This window comes from Delphinus delphis, chromosome 2 (genome assembly GCF_949987515.2).
Source record: "Delphinus delphis chromosome 2, mDelDel1.2, whole genome shotgun sequence".
In the NCBI taxonomy this organism is placed as follows: Eukaryota; Metazoa; Chordata; class Mammalia; order Artiodactyla; family Delphinidae; genus Delphinus; species Delphinus delphis.
The window spans coordinates 137,926,505-137,945,399 of record NC_082684.1 but is presented as its reverse complement, the minus strand read 5'-3'; the positions used below and the strand labels follow the sequence as shown (position 1 = coordinate 137,945,399).

At 43.7% G+C, this 18,895-nt stretch overlaps 1 protein-coding gene across 4 annotated transcripts in view; it reads right to left on the bottom strand.

Moving 5' to 3' along the window:
* Positions 1–496: 496 nt before the first annotated feature.
* The window catches only part of SPG21 (SPG21 abhydrolase domain containing, maspardin), an 83,912-nt gene continuing 65,513 nt past the window's right edge, over positions 497–18,895 (bottom strand). For all 4 annotated transcript variants that reach the window (XM_060003727.1, XM_060003729.1, XM_060003728.1 and 1 more), the window contains 2 exons: positions 2,682–2,822; positions 497–1,183 (listed from right to left, as the gene is read on the bottom strand). In XM_060003727.1, coding sequence (XP_059859710.1) covers positions 1,067–1,183; positions 2,682–2,822 — 258 coding nt within the window. In that variant the 3' untranslated portion in view covers positions 497–1,066. The remainder of the gene's footprint in view (positions 1,184–2,681; positions 2,823–18,895) is intronic.

Below are 18,895 nucleotides of genomic sequence, written 5' to 3'. Positions count from 1 at the left end.
GACTGGATGTTAGTATGAAGGAATTATTGATGAATTTTTTAGTGTGATAATGGCATTATTTTATCTCTTGAAGGTACATATAGAAATGTACAGATGAAGTAAGGTATCAGAAATTGCCTTAAAATCATTCATTCATAGGAGTATGTGTGGAAAAAGTGAGGGTTGGATAAGAGATGATACAACACAGTCCATGAGTTGATAATTTTTGAAACTGGGTAATGTGGATGTAGTTCACTATAGTATTTTCTCTACTTTATGTGTGTTTAAAATTTTCCACTGAGGGGGAAAAAAAGCAGGTATGAAAAGTACCTTGCACATAGCAGCAGCTCAATAAAGGATTGTTTCTGTAATCTAACAATGAGCAAACTGCACTTTAGAGAGGTTAAGTAACTTAATCTAAAGACACACGGGCTTGGCAAACATCAGTCTGATTCTCAGAGAGTCCTATGTGTAGGTAGCCCAGTTGGCAGCTATGATAATCACAAAAGCCACTCACTCAAATTGAATTTTTATTCCAAAGACTGTAATGGGTATAAAGACAACAGCCCAAACTGAAAACAATCTGCTTAACTGGAAATTAGAAGTAGTTCATTTGCAGGAGAACAAACAGTGGGTGACAGCCTTGGCACTCTGATAAGTTATAACCAAGAAAGCATAAAAATAACCAATGTCCTTCTGATACACAATGTGGATGTGCAGCATTTACAGCAAATAACAGAAAGGAAAGGAAAAAAATCCACAGAATCCCCCAATTCAGAAATTAATATTCACTTAACAACACAGTGGTGAAGACTTTTGGTAGCAAAATTTTCACAATTCTTAAAATGGGAATCTTCAAAAGTACTTCGTTAAGTTCAAAAGCTAAAAAAACTGAAGAGGGAATAGTTACACTGGCTTAGAAGAGCTGCCGCCTGTCACGAAGATGACAATCAATCAGTCCTAGTTCCAAACACAGTGATAACCGGTGAACCTGACAAACCGAAGAGAGAGGCCGACTGGTGGGCACTGATGTCACTGATTGTACGGACACACTGGATCACTCATCATTAAGAGCCAACTCTAACAGCTACTGCTCCTCCTGACTGATGCCAAGGTTGCCTTTCTGCACCTCGAGCTCCTCAGCACTGACCATCGATGGGTCAATGGCCGCATATTTGGTTCCGTGGAATTGCAGCAAATGTATCTGCAGAAATGCAGAATAATTATTTTAAACAAACATCACTGTTGTGTATTAATGGTTTCTAGTTCTAAAATTAAAGAGTCCTGGGGGAATGGGCAAGATAAGGTCAGGGGGTTAAAAGGTACAAAACTACCATGTATAAAATAAGCTACAAGAATATATTGTACAGCACAGGAAATACAGCCAATATTTTATAGTAACTTTAAATGTAGTATAATCTATAAAATTGTTGAATCACTATATAGAACACCTGAAACTAATATTATAAGTTAACTATACCTCAATAAAAATATATACAGTAAAACATTAGAGTAATACATACTAATTAGAAAAACTAGAAAACAGAAAAGTCAAAAAAATTTTAAAAACCACAATTTGGGGACTTCCCTGGCAGTGCAGTGGTTGAGAATCCGCCTGCCAATGCAGGGGACATGGGTTCAAGCCCTGGTCTGAGAAGATCCCACATGCTGTGGAGCAACTAAGCCCGTGTGCCACAACTGCTGTGCCTGTGGTCTAGAGCCTGCAAGCTACAACTACTGAGCCCGTGCGCCACAAATACTGAAGCCTGCATGCCTAAAGCCTGTGCTCTGCAACAAGAGAAGCCACCGCAATGAGAAGCCCGCACACTATGATGAAGAGTAGCCCCTGCTTGCTGCAACCAGAGAAAGCCCACATGCAGCAACGAAGACTCAATGCAGGCAAAAAACAAAAAAACACAAAAACAAACCAAAACCACAAAACCACTATTTGGGATCTTTGTTCCTCACTTAATATGTAACCAGTCTTTCCAGGTAGCTCCAAATTGTTATTAACATCTTAAATTGCCACATGCTGCTTCACCAGTAGGTGTTAATCCTTCCCCTCTGCTGCTAGGAATCAGGTCCTTCCCATCCTCTGCTGTTCTAACACCGTAATCACTATCTCTGGGAATCAAGTTTTTTTGTATTTATGATCCTCTCCTCAGGATCTGTTGCCACATGTGGAAAACAGGATCAAAGAACATGACTGGTTTTTTAAGCCTCTTGATAGTACTTGCCAAATTGCAAAGCAACCATTTCTCACCACTATTCTAATATCCATTTAGGCAGGTATTAGAAGAAGTAGTGTTTGTTTGTGTGCGTGTGTTTTAATGCATTAAAATTAGACCAAGAAGTCACTTCGTGGGATTCAGATTGACTCCATTTAAGTCTGGTGTCTTGCTCTGGCTGAATTCATTACATCCAGGAGCCAAGGTCCCATTGTACCAAACGGCTGCTTCAGTGTGTGAGTTCAGGCCTGTGGTTCTTAGAAAAGGGAGAGTGGGCATAGAGTCCCTCAGGTGGCTCTAATATGCTTGAATTCTCCTGTAAGTTACTAATGTGGAGCAATGTATCAAGTCAATGCTTCATTCCTACAGAGAATTCTGTAGTTCTCTTACTCGACGACCAAAAAATAAAAGAAACTTTATGTTTCAAACCAGATTCTGTGTTCAAAGTGCTCTGGGATCCAACCTAGGACCTACCTGTACATAGAGATTCACCTCTGCACTTCTGCACAGGTAAGGGAAATTGCCTCCTGTTTTCAGGTGAGCCCTCCGGGCATTAGGATACAGTTTGTACATTTCTTCTTTAGCTTCTGTTGAAAGTGCACTCTGGTCAAACACCTTTAACAGAACATGAGGCCCAAACTGTTATTTCAATGTGTTCTTTGCATGTTCAGCAAAGTGCCGTCCCCCCGCCCAAACCTTACGCTAACCCCTACTCTCATCCTAACCCATACACTAACACTAACCCGTTGTCATACCCTAACCTGTACCCTAAACCGTACCCGTACCCTAACACGTACCCGTACCTTAACCCTAACCTGTACACTAAAACTAACCTGTACCCTAACCCGTTGTCATACCCTAACCTGTACCCTAAACCATACCCGTACCCTAACACTAACCCTTACCCTAACCTGTACACTAACACTAACCCGTACCCTAACCCGTTGTCGTACCCTTACCTGTACCCTAAACCATACCCGTTCCCTAACCCTAAACTTATCCTAACCTGTACCCTAATCCTAACCTGTACACGAACACTAACCTGTACCCTAACATGTACCCTAATCCATTGTCATACCCTAACCTGTACCGTAAACCCTACCCGTTCCCTAACCCTTACCCTAACCCATACACTAATACTAATCCATACACTAACCCGTACCCTAACCCTAAGCCGTTATCATACCCTAACCTGTACCCTAAACCTTACCCATTCCCTAAAACATACCCTAACTCTAAACTGTTGTCTTACCCTAAACTGTACCCTAAACAGTACCCGCTCCCTAACCGTTACCCTAACCGTACCCTAATCCTAACCCGTACACTAACACTAACCGGTACCCTAATACGTATCCTAAACCTAACCCGTGGTTGGACCCTAACCTGTACCCTAAACTATACCCGTTCCCTAATACTAACCTAAACTTAACCTAACCCATACCCTAATCCTAACCTGTACACTAATACTAACCCATACCCTAACCCGTTGTCATACCCTAACCTGTACCTTAACCGCACCTGTTCACCAAACCTAACCCTAACCCTTACCCTAACCCTTACCCTTATCTGTACCTTAATCCTAACCTGTACAGCAACACTAACCCATACCCTAACACGTACCCGATCCCTAACCCATTGTCATACCCTAACCTGTACCCTAATCCTAACCCATACACTAACAGTAACCCGTACCATATCACGTATCCTAATCCTAACCTGTTGTCATACACTAACTGGTATCCTAAACCAAACCCATACCCTAACCCTAACTATAACCCTAATCCTTACCCTAAACATACCCTAATCCTAACCCGTACACTAACACTAACCTGTACCCAGACACATACCCTAATCCGTTGTTGTACTTTAAACTGTGATCTAAACCGTACACGTTCCCTAACCCTTACGCTAACCCATGCCCTAATCTTAACCCATACACTAACACTAACTCATACCCACACATACCCTAATCCTAACCTGTTCTCGTACCCTAACCTGTACCCTAATCCATACCCATTCCCTAACACTAAACCTAACCATGACCCTAACCCTAACCCTTAGCCTAACTCTTGTCCTAACGTATACCCTAATCCTAAACCATACACTAACACTAACCTGTACATTAACACATACCCTAACCTGCTGTCGTACCCTAAACCGTACCCGTTCGCTAACCCTAAACCTAACCCTAACCCTTACCATAACCTTACCCTAACACGTACTTTAATCCTAACCTGTACACTAACACGTACCCTAACCCGTTATCGTATGCTAACCTGTACCCTAAACCGTATCCGTTCCCTACCCTAAACCTAACCCTTACCTTAACCCATACACTAGCCCCTACCCTAACACGTACCCTAACCCATTGTCATGCCCTATCCTGTACCCTAAACCGTACCCGTTCCCTAACCCTTGACCTTACTGTTAACCACACCAATATCCTAACCCGTACACAAACACTAACCCATACCCTAACACATACCCTATCTCTATCTCATTCTCATAGCCTAACCGGTACCCTAAACCATACCCGTTCCCTAATGCTAACCCTAACCCGTACCCTAATCCTAACCAATATACTAATACTAACCCATATCCTAACACATACCGTAAACCAAATCCCTTGTTGTACCCTAAACTGTACACTAAACCTCACCTGTTCCCTAATCCTAACTATAACCCTAAACCTTACGCCAAACCGTACCCTCATCCTAACCCATACACTAACACTAATCCGTACCCTAACACGTACCCTAAGCTTAACCTGTTGTCGTACCCTAATCTGTACCCTAAACTGTACATGTTCCCTAACCCTTACCCTAACTCGTACCCGAATCCTAACCCTTACACTAACCCGTACCCTAACATGTACCCTAAGCCTAACCCGTTGTCATAACCTAACCTGTACCCTAAATCGTACCCATACCCTAACCCTTACTCTAACCTGTAACCTAATCCTAAACCATACACTAAAACTAACACATACCCTAACCCGTTGTCGTACCCTTACCTGTACCCTAATCCTAACCCGTACACTAACACTAACCCCGTACCATAACACGTATGCTAACCCCAACCTGATGTCATACACTAACCTGTACCCTAAACCGCACCCGTGCCCTAACCCTTACCCTAACCCGTACCCTCATCCTAACCCGTACACTAACACTAACCCGTACCCGAACATGTACCCTAACCCGTTGTTATATCCTAACATGTACCCTAAAATGTATATGTTTCCTAACCCTAACACTTACCCTAACCCTTACCATAATCCTAACCTGCACACTAACACTAGCCCATAACTTAACACATACCCTAACTCTAACCCGTTTTTGTACTCTAACCGGTAACCTAAACCTTACCCGTTCCCTAACCTTAACCTTAAACCTAATCCTAACCCTTATCCTAAGCCGGACCCTAATCCTAACCCATACACTAACACTAACCCATACTCTAAATTTAACCCATTGTTGTACACTAACCTGTACCCTAAACCATACCCGTTCTCTAACCCTAACCCTTACTCTGTTACTTGTACCCTGAATCTAACCCGTACACTAACACTAACCTGTACCTAAAACGTACCCTAATCCTAACCTGTTGTCGTACCCTAACCTGTATCCTAATCCATACCCGTTCCCTAACACTAACCCGAACCCAGACTCTAACCCTAACGCTAAACCTTACCCTAATCCTTACCCTAACGTATACCCTAATCCTAACGTGTACACTAACACTAATCCATATCCTAACACATACCCTAACCCTAATCTGTTGTCATACCCTATCCTGTACCCTAAACCGTACCCGTTCCCTAACCCTTACGGTTAACCATACCGATATCCTAATCCATACACTAACACTAACCCCTCCCCTAACACATTATCGTACCCTAACCTGTACCCTAAACCGTACCCGTTCCCTAACCCTAAACCTAACCATAACCCTTACCCTAACCCATACACTAATCCTAACCTGTACCCTAACACATACCCTAACCCGTTTTCGTACCCTAACCTGTACCCTAAACCATACCCATTCCCTAGCCCTAACCCTAAATCTCTTACCCTAACCCTTACCCTAACTCATACGCTAACCCTAACTGGTACACTAACACGTACCCTAACACACACCCTAAACCTAACCCGTTGTCATATCCTAACCTGTACCCTAAACCGTACCCGTTCCGTAACCATAACCCTAACCCTTCCTGTAACCCTTATCGTAACACGTACCCTAATCCTAACCCATACACTAACACTAACCGGTACCCTAACACATACCCTAAGCCTAACCCCTTGTCATACCCTAACCTGTACCCTAAACCATACCCGTTCTCTAACCCTAATGCTAACCCTTACCCTAACTCGTATCCTAATCGTAACTAGTACACTAACACCAACCCATACCATAACACATACCCTAACCTTAAACTGTTGTCATATGCTAACCTGTACCTTAAACCATACCCGTTCCCTAACTGTAACCCTAATCCTGACCCTTACTTAACCGTAACACTTAACCCTAACCCTTGCCCTAACCCGTACACTAACACTAACCCGTAACCTAAAACGCAACGTAACCCTAACCCATTGTCGTACCCTAAACTGTACTCTAAACCATACCCATTCCCTAAGCCTAATCCTAACTCTAACCCTTACCCTAGCCTGTAACATAAACCTAACCTGTACACTAACCCGTATCCTAACCCATACCCTAACCCTAAACAGCTGTCATAACCTAACCTGTAACCTAAACCGTACCCGTTCCGTAACCCTAACCATAACCCTTACCCTAATCCTTACCTCAACCTGTACCCTAATACTAATTCATACACTAACATGTACCCTAATAGTACCCTAAACCTAACACGTTGTTGTACCCTAACCTGTACCCTAAACCAAGCCTGATCCCTAACCCTAGCTGTTACTCTAACTCGTAACCTAATACTAACCTGTACACTAACACTAACCCATACCCTAACATGTACCCTAACCTTAACCCATTGTCATACCCTTATCTGTACACTAAACCATATCCGTTCCCTAACCATAATCCTTAACCTACCATACCCTAATCCTAACCCGTACACTAACACGTACCCTAAACTTAACCTGTTGTCCTACTCTGACCTGTACCCTAAACCACACCTGTTTCCTAACCCTAACTCTAACCTTAACTTTTATCCTAACTCTTACCCTAACCGTACCCTAACCTAACCAGTACACTAACACTAATCCATACCCTAAGACGTACTCTAAGCCTAACCTTTTGTTATACCCTAACCTATACGCTAAGCCATACCCATTCCCTAGCCCTAACCCTTACCCTAATCCTTACCCTAACCGTACCCTAACCCGCACACTAACACTAATCCATACTGTGACACATACCCTAAGCCTAACCTGCTGCAGTACCCTAAACCGTAACCGTACCCAACGCTAACCCTAACCCTTACCGTAACCCATACCATAATCCTAAACCGTAAACTAAAACTAACCCATACCCTAACATGTACCCTAACCCTAAACCGTTGTTGTACCCTAACCTGTACCCTAAACCATACCCGATCCCTAACCCTATCTGTACCCTAATCCTAACCCATACAATAACACTAATCCATACCCTAAGCCTAACCTGTTGTCGTACATAACCTGTAGCCTAAACCATACCCATTCCCTAACCCTAACGCTAACCCTTACCCTAACCAGTACCCTAATCCTAATGCATATGCTAATACAAACCCTTACCCTAACACGTGCCCTAACCAAAACCCATTGTACCCCAAACTGTACCCTAAACCGTACATTAAACCTTACGCTAACCCGTATCCTCATCCTAACCTGTACACTAACACTAACGAACACCCTAACACGTACACTAACCCTAACCCATTGTCATACCCTAACCTGCACCCTAAACTGTACCCGTTCCGTAACCCTAACCCTAAACCTTACCCTAACCTAACCCGTACCCTAATCCCAATCCATACACTAACAATAACCCGTACCCTAACCCTAATCCATTGTCGTAGCCTAACGTGTACCTTAAACCATACTCGTTCCCTAACACTAACCCTATTCCTAATCCTTACTCTAACCCTTACCCTAATCCGCACCCTAATCCCAATCTGTACACTAACACCCGTAACTTAACACGTACCCTAACTCTAACCCGTTTTCGTACCCTAACCAGTACCCTAAACCTTACCAGTTCCCTAATCCTAACCTTAATCCTAACACTTACCCTAACACTTATCCTAATCCTAACCCGTACCCTAACACTAACCCTTACACTAACATGTACCCTAACCCGTTGTTGTACCCTAACCTGTACTGTAAACCATACCAGTTCTCTAACCCTAAACCTAACCAAAACCCTTACCCTAACCCTTACCCGATCCATACCCTAATCCTAACCCATACACTATACTAATCGGTACCCATAACATACCCTAAGCCTAACCTGTTGTACCCTAACTTGTACCCTAAACCCTAGCCTTTCCCTAATCCTAACCCTAACCCTTAACCTAACCCTTACCCTAACCCGTACGCTAACCCTAACCCGTACCTTAACACTAACTCGTACCCTAACATGTACCCTAACCATAACACGTTGTTGTTCCCTAACCTTTTCTCTAAACTGTACTCGTTCCCTAAGCCGTACCCTAATCGTAACTCATATGCTGACACTAACCCATTCCCTAACACGTACCGTAATCCTAACCCGTTGTCGTACCCTAACCTGTACCCTAAACAGTACCTGTTCCCTAACGCTAACCCTAACCCTAGCCTTATCCTAAACCTTACCCCAAACCGTACCTTAATACTAATTCGTACACTAACACGTACCCTAACACATACCCTAAACCTAACTTGTTGTAGTACCCTAACCTGTACCCTAAACCGTGCCCATTCCCTAACCCGTACCCGAACCCTTACCCTAACCCATACCCTAATGCTAACCTGTACACTAACACCCATACCCTAACACGTACCCTAACACTAACCCACTGTCATACACTGAACTGTACCTGTGCCCTAACCCTTACCCTAACATGTACCGTAACTATAACCCATTCTGTACCCTAAAACATATACATTCCCTAACCCTAATACCCTAACCCTAACCCATACAGTAATTCTAACCCGTACACTAATACTAACCTGTAACTTAACACGTATCCTAACTCTAACCCGTTTTCATACCCTAACCGGTAACGTAAACCTTACCCGTTCCCTAACCTTAACCCTAATCCTAACCCTTACCCTAACCAGACCCTAATCCTCACCTGTACACTAACACTGATCTGTACCCTAACACGTACCCTAAACCTAACCCGTTGTACCCTAAATTGTACCTGTTCCCTAACCCGAACCCTTACTCTTACCCTAATCTGTACCGTAATCCTAAGCTATACACTAACACTAACCCATACCCTAACACGTACCCTAATCCTAACCCATTGTGGTACCCTAACCTGTACCCTAATTCATACCCATTCCCTAACACTAACCCGGACCCATACCCTAAACCTTACTCTAACCCTTTCCCTAATGTATACCCCAATTCTAACCCATACACTAACATGAACCCATACCCTAACATGTACCCTAACCCTAACCTGTTGTCATACTCTATCCTGTACCCTAAAACATACCCGTTCCCCAACCCTAACCCTTACCATTACCCATACCAATATCCTAACCCGTACCATAGCTGTACCCTAACATGTTGTCATACCCTAACCTGTACCCTAAACTGTACCTGTTCTGTAACCCTAACACTCACCCTTAACCCAACCGTCACCCTAACCCGTACCCTAATCCTAACCCATACACTAACAATAACCTGTACCCTAAGCCGTACACTAACACTAACCCGTACCACAACATGTACCCTAACCCTAACCTGTTGTCGTACACTAACCTGTACCCTAAACCGTATCAGTTCCCTAACCCTAACAATAACTCTTACCCGAACCGTACCCTAATCCGAAGCTGTACACTAACGCTAATCCGTACCCAATCCCTAACCCTAATCCTTACCCTAAGTCTTACCCTAACCTGTACACCAAAACTAACCCGTACCCTAACCCGTTATCGTACCCTAACCTGTACCCTAAACCGTACCCGTTCCCTAACCCTAATCCAAACCCTTACCCTAACTTGTACGCTAATCCTAACCCATACACTACTACATACCCTAACATGTACCCAAAATCTAATCCTTTGTCATACCCTAACCTGTACCCTAAGCCGTACTCATTCTCTAACCCTAATCCTAACCCTTAATCTAAACATAACCCTTACCCTAACCCGTATCCTAATCCGTAAACTAAAAACCCGTACCCTAACACGTACTGTAACCCTAACCTGTTGTCATACCCTAATCTGTACCTGAAACCGTACCCGTTCCCTATCCCTAACCGTTACCCTAACTCGTACCCTAATCCTAACCCATATGCTAATACTAATCCGTACCCTAAAATGTACCCTAACCTGTTGTCATACCCTAAACTGTAACCTAAACAGTACCCGATTCCTCACCCTAACCCTTACCCTAACCGTACACTAATCCTAAACCGTACACTAACACGTAACCTAACCTTAACCTGTTGTGCCCTAACCTGTACCCTAAACCGTACCCATTCCGTAGCCCAAACCCTAACCCTCACCCTTAACCTAACCCTTACCCTAACCCCTGCCCTAATCCTAAACCGTACACTAACACTACCCTGTACCATAACACACACCCTAAGCCTAACCCGCTGTCAATACGCTAACCTGTACCCTAAACTGTACCTGTTCTCTAACCCTTACCCTAACATGTACCGTAACCCATTGTACCCCAAACTGTCCACTAACAGTAACCCATACCCTAACATGTACACTAACCCGTTGTCATACCCTAACCTGCACCCTAAATTGTACCGTTCCCTAACCCTAACCCTAAAGCTAATCCTTAACCTAATCAGTACCCTAATCCTACTCCATACACTAACCCTAACCCTAACACATACCCTAAGCCTAATCCATTGTACCCTAACCTGTATCCTAAACAGTACCCGTTCCCTAAAACTAACCCTAACTCTAACCCTTACCCTAACTTTACCCTAATCTTAAGACGTACCCTAACCCTAACACGTTGTTGTACCCTTAACTGTACCCAAACTGTACCCATTCCCTAGCCCTAACCCTTACACTAACCATTTCCCTAATACTAAACTGTACACTAAGACTAATCTGTACCGTAACACGTACCCTAACCCTAACACGTTGTCATACCCTTACCTGTATCCAAACCGTACCCATTCCCTAGCCCTAACCCGAACCCTAACACTAATCCTTACCCTAACCTATACCCTAAACCTAACCAGTTGTACACTAACCTGTACCCTAAACCGTAGCCATTCCCTAACCCTTACCCGAACCGTACACTAATCCTAACCCGTACACTAACACTAATCTGTACCCTAACACGTACCCTAAGCCTAACCCATTGTCGCACCCTAACCTGTACCCTAACCGTACCCATACTCTAGCCCTTAACCTAAACCTTATCCTAACCCATACTCTAATCCTAGTTCATAAACTAAAACTAACCCATACCCTAACCCATTGTTATAACTTAACCTTTACCCTAAACCATACCCATTCCCTAAACTTAACCATTACCCTATCCCTTGCCCTAACTGTACCCTAACCTAACCTGTGCACTAACACTAATCCGTACCCTAACATGTACCCTAAGCCTAACCCTTTGTCGTACCCTAACCCGTATCCATTCCCTAACCCTAACCCGTACCCTAATCCTAGCCGTACACTAACACTAACCCTTTCCCTAACACGTACCCTAACCCTACTCCCTTGTTATACCGTAAACTGCACTCTAAACCGTATCTGCTCCCTAGCCTGAACCTTAATCCTAAAACTAATCCTTACTCTAACACCCTAACTGGTACTCTAACCTAAACTGTACATTAACCCATACCTTAACATGTACCCTAACTCAAACCCATTTTCATACCCTAACCTGTACACTAAACCGTACCTGTTCCGTATCCATAACCCTAACCCTTACCCTATCCCATAACCTAATCCTGAATCGTACACTAACACTAACCCGTACCCTAACCCTAACACGTTGTCATACCCTAACCTGTACCCTGAACCATACCCGTTCCCTAACCCGTACCCTAATCCTAACCTGTACCTTAACACTAACGCATTACCTAACACGTACCCTAACCCTAAACAATTGTCATACCCTAATCTGTACTTTAAAGCATACCTGTTTCCTATCCCTAACCCTTACCCTAACCTGTACCCTAATCCTAACCTGTACGGTAAAACTAACTCTTACCCTAATACATACCCTAACCCTAATCCGTTGTCATACCCTAACCTGCACCCTAAAGCGTACCTGTTCCCTAACCCGAACACTAACCCTAATCCTTACCTTAGCACGTACCCTAACCCTAAACCGTTTTCGTACCCTAACCTGTACCCGAAACCGTACTGTTGCCTACCCATAAATCTAACCCTTACCCCAACCTGTACCCTAAACTGTACAGTAACACTAATGCGTACCCTAACCGTTGTCAGAACCTTACCTGTACCCTAAACCGTACCCGTTCCCTAACCATAACTCTAACAATAACCCTTACCCTAAACTTACTCCTATCTTAACACATACACTAACACTAATCCATACCCTAACCCAAACCCATTGTCATACCCTTTACCCTAAACCATTCGCGTACCCTAGCCCTAACCTTAATCCTTAACCGTACCCTAAGCCTAACCCATACAGTAACACTAACCGGTACCCTAACACGTACCCTAACCCGAACCCTAATCGTAACCGAAACACTAAGACTAACATGTACCCTAACACGTATCTTAACCCTAAACTGCTGTCATGCCCTAACCTGTACCCTAAAGTGTACCCATTCCCTAACTCTCACCCTAACCCGTACACTTACACTAATCTGTACCCTAACACATACCCTAAACCTAACCTGTTGTTCTACCATAATCTGTACTCTAAACTGTACCTGTTCCCCAACTCTAACTCTTACTCTTACTCTTAAACTTACCATTACCTGCACCAATATCCTAACCTGTACCCTAACACGTACCCTATCCCTAACCCCTTGTCATTCCCTAACCCTAAAGCTTACCCTAACCCATAACTTAATCCTAACCTGAACACTAACACTAACCAGTACCCTAATCCTAACACACTGTCATACCCTAATCTGTACCCTAAACCATACCTGTTCCGTAACCCTCACCCTTACCATAACCCTTACGCTAACATGTATCCTAATCCTAACCCACAAACTAACACTAACCCGTACTCTAACACTTACCCTAAGCCTAACCCATTGTACCCTAAACTGCACCTGTTCCCTAACCCTAACCCTTATCTTAACCCGTACCCTAATCCTAACCCATACACTAAAACTAACGGGTACCCTAATCCGTTGTTGTACCCTAACCTGTACCGTAAACCGTACCCGTTCCCGAACCCTAACACTAACCCTTACCCTAACACTTATCCTAACCCGTACCCTAATCCTAACCCATACACTAATAAACACTCACCTATACCATAACACACACCCTAACCCATTGTCCTACACTTACCTGTACCCATTCCGTAAACCTAACCCTAACCCTTACCCTAACTTTACCCTAATTCTAACCCGTACACTAACACTAATCCGTACCCTAAGCCTAACCCGTTGTCCTACTCTAACCTACACCCTAAACTGTACCTAACCCTAACACTAACCCTAATCCTTAACCTAACCCTTACACTAACCCATACCCTAATAATAAACCGTAAACTAGAACTAACCCATACCCTAACACGTACCCTATACCTAACCCCTTGTCATTCCCTAACCCTAACCCTTACCCTAAAGCTTACCCTAACCCGTAACCTAACCCTAACCCAAACACTAACCAGTACCCTAACCCTAACACGTTGTCATACCCTAAACTGTACCCTAAACAGTGCCTGATCCCTAATACTAGCCCTAACCCGTACAATGACCCTTAACCTATCCCGTACCCTAATCCTAACCCATACACTAACATTAACCCATTTCCTAAAACGTACCCTAATCCTATCCCGTTTTCGTACCCTAACCTGCACCCTAAACTGTACCCATTCTCTAACCCTAACTCTAACTCTAAATCTAATCCTTATCCTAATCCTTACTCTAACTCGTACCCTAATCCTAGCTCGTAAAACACCACTAACCCATAGCTTAACACGTACCCTAAACCATAGCAGTTCCCTAATCGTAACCCTTACCCTAATCATAACCTGTACACTAACACTAATCCATACCCTAAAACGTACCCTAAACCTAACCAGTTATCATATGCTAACCTGTATCCGTTTCCTAACACTAACCCTTACCCTAACTCATATCCTAATCATAACCAGTACACTAACACTGACACGTACTCTAACACATACCCTAAACTGCTGTCATACCCTAACCTGTACCTTATATGGTACCCGATCCCTATCCCTATCCCTAACCCTTATCTTAACCCTTACCCTAACTCATACCCTAATCTTAACCCGTACACCAACACTAATCTGCACCCTAACACATACCCTAAACTTAACCTGTTGTCCTACTCTAACCTGTACCCTAAACTCTACCCACTCCATAACCCTAACCCTTACCCTAACCCTTCTCCTAACCCATTCACTAATGCTAACCCCATACCCTAACCCTTACCGTAAGTCATACCTTAATCCTAACCCATACACTAACACTAACCCGCACCCTAACATGTACCCTAAACTTAACCCGTTGTCCTACTCTGATCTGTACCCTAAACCATACCCGTTCCCTAACCATAATCCTTAACATACCATACCCTAATCCTAACCCGTACACTAACACTAACCTGCACTCTAACACGTACCCTAAACTTAACCCGTTGTCCTACTCTGACCTGTACCCTAAACCATACCCGTTCCCTAACTCTAACCTTAACCTTTATCCTAACTGTTACCCTAACCGTACTCTAATCAGTACACTAACACTAATCCGTACCCTAAACCTAACCCTTTGTCATACCCTAACCTATACGCTAAGCCGTACCCGTTCCCTAGCCCTAACCATAACCCTTACCCTAACCGTACCCTAATCCTAACCCGTACACTAACACTAATCCGTACCGTAACACATTCCCTAAGCCTAACCCGCTGCAGTACCCTAAACCGTACCCAACGCTAACACTAATCCTTAATCTAACCCTTACCATAACCCACACCATAATCCTAAACAGTAAGCTAACCCTTACCCTAACACGTACCCTAACCCTAAACCGTTGTCGTACCCTAACCTGTACCCTAAACCATATCCATTCCCTAACCCTTACCTTATCTGTACCCTAATCCTAACCCATACAATAACACTAATCCATTCCCTAACCTTACCCTAACCAGTACTCTAATCCTAACCCATATGCTAATACAAATCCTTACCCTAACACGTACCCTAACCCAAACCCATTGTACCCCAAACTGTACCCTAAACCGTACCCGTTTCTTAACCCTAACCTGAACCCTAAACCTTACGCTAACCTGTACCCTCATCCTAACCCATACACTAACACTAACGAATACCCTAACACGTACGGTAACCCTAACCTAACCCCTACCGTAATCCTAATCCGTACACTTACAATAACCCGTACCCTAACCCTACCTGTTGTCATACCCTAACCTGTACCCTAAACCGCACCCATTCCCTAACCCTAACCTTAACCCTAACCCTTATTCTAACGCTTATTCTAATCCTAACCCTAACACTAACACTTACATTAACCCGTCCCCTAATCCTAACCTGTACACTACACTAATCGTTACCTATAATGTACCCTAAGCCTAACCCATTGTGGTGCCCTAACCCGTACCCTAATCCTAACCATACACTAACACGTACTCTAACACACAACCTAACCCATTGTCGTACCCTGTGTACCCTAAACCGTACACATTCCCTAACCCTATCCCTAATCCTAACACTAACCCTAACCCGTACCCTAATCCTAACCATAAACTAAAACTAACCCATACCTCTATACGTACCCTAACCCTAACTCATTGCCATACCCTAACTCATGCCCTAAACTATACCCGTTCCCTAACCTTAACTCATACTCTTATCCTAACCCTTACACCAACACTAACACGTACCCTAACACATACCCTAAGCCTAACCCGTTGTCTAACCCTAACCCATACCCTCAACCGTAGCGATCCCATAACACTAACCCTTACCCTAACCCATACCCTAATCCTAACACACACCCTAACTCTAAACCATTGACGTACCCTTACCTGTACCTTAAACCTCACCCGTTTCCTGTCCCTAACCCTAACCTGTACCCTAATACTAACCTGAACACTAATAGTAACCCATACCCTAAAACGTACCCTAACCTAACCCGTACCCTAATCCGTACACTAACAATAACCCACACCCAACACGTACCCTAACCCTAACCCATTCTCATACACTAATCTGTATTGTAAACCACACCCGTTCCCTAATCCTAATCCATACCCTAATCATAACCCATACACTAACACTAACCTGTACCCTAACAAGTACCCTAATCCTAATCCGTTGTCGTAGCCTAACCTGTACCTTAAACCATACTCGTTCCCTAACACTAGTCCTATCCCTATTCCTTACTCTAACCCTTAACCTAATCCTAATCTGTAACACTAACCCATAACTTAACAAGTACCCTAACTCTAACCTGTTTTCGTACCCTAACCAGTACCCTAAACCTTACTGGTTCCCTAACCCTAATCCTTACCCTAACGCTTATCCTAATTCTAACCCATACACTAATACTAACCCTTACACTACCATGTACCCTAACCCGTTGTTGTACCCTAACCCTAACCCATACACTATACTAATTGGTACCCATAACATACCCTAAGCCTAACCTGTTGTACCCTAACTTGTACCCTAAACTCTACCCTTTACCTAATCCTAACACTTAACCTAATCCTTACCAGAAGCCTTACCCTAACCCGTACCCTAATCCTAACCCATACCCTAACACTAACCCATACCCTAACACATACCCTAACCCTTGTCATACCCTATCCTGTACCCTAAACTGTACCTGTACCCTAAACCGTACCCATACCCTAATCCTAACTCGTACCTTAACACTAACCTGTACCTAACCATAACATGTTGTCGTTCCGTAACCTTTTCTCTAAACTGTACTAGTTCCCTAACCCATACCCTAATTCTAACCCATACACTAACACTAACCCGTTCCCTAACACATACCATAATCCTAACCCATTGTCGTACCCTAACTTGTATCCTAAACCATACCTGTTCCCTAATGCTAACCCTAAACTTACCCTAAACCTTACCCTAACACTAATCTGTACACTAACACGTACCCTAACACATACCCTAAACCTAGCTCGTTGTAGTACCCTAACCTGTAACCTAAACCGTGCCCATTCCCTAACCCGTACCCGAACCTGTACCCTAACACTAACCTGCTGTCATACACTAAACTGTACCCTAAATTGCACCCGTGCCCTAACGCGTACCCTAATCCTAAACCGTATACTAACAATGACCCGTACCCTAACACATACCATAATTATAACCCATTGTCATATCCTATCCTGTACCCTAAAACGTATACATTCCCTAATCCTAACACCCTAACCCTTACCCTAACCCGTACAGTAATCCTAACCCATACACTAACACTAACCCGTAACTTAACACATACCCTAACTCTAACCTGTTTTCATACCCTAACCGGTAACCTAACCTTAGCCATTCCCTAACCTTAACCCTAACCCATATACTAACACTGATCCGTACCCTAACATGTACCCTAAACCTAACCTGTTGTCGTATCCTAAACTGTACCCGTTCCCTAATCCGAACCCTTACCCTAATCCGTACCATAATCCTAACCCATACACTAACACTAATCCATACCCTAACACGTACCCTAATCCTAACCCATTGTGGTACCCTAATTCATACCCGTTCCCTAACGCTAACCCGAACCCGGACCCTAAACCTTACCCTAACGTATACCCCAATCCTAACCCATACACTAACATGAATCCATACCCTAACACGTACCCTAACCTGTTGTCATACTCTATCCTGTACCCTAAAACATACCCGTTCCCCAACCCTAACCCTTACCCTTACCCGTTCCAATATCCTAACCTGTACCATAACCATACCCTAACATGTTGTCATACCCTAACCTGTACCCTAAACTGTAACTGTTCTGTAACCCTAAGCCTAACACTCACCCTTACCGTCACCCTAACCCATACCCTAATCCTAACCCATACACTAACCCATACCACAACATGTACCCTAACCTGTACCCTAAACTATCAGTTCCCTAACCCTAACAATAACCCTTACCCTTACCCGAACCGTACCCTAATCCAAACCTGTACACTAACGCTAATCTGTACCCCGATAAGTACCCTAAGGCTAACCCATTACTGTACCCTAACCTGTACCTAAACCATACCCAATCCCTAACCCTTACCCTTACCCTAATCCTTACCCTAACCTATACACTATTCCTAACCTGTACACCAAAACTAACCCATACTCT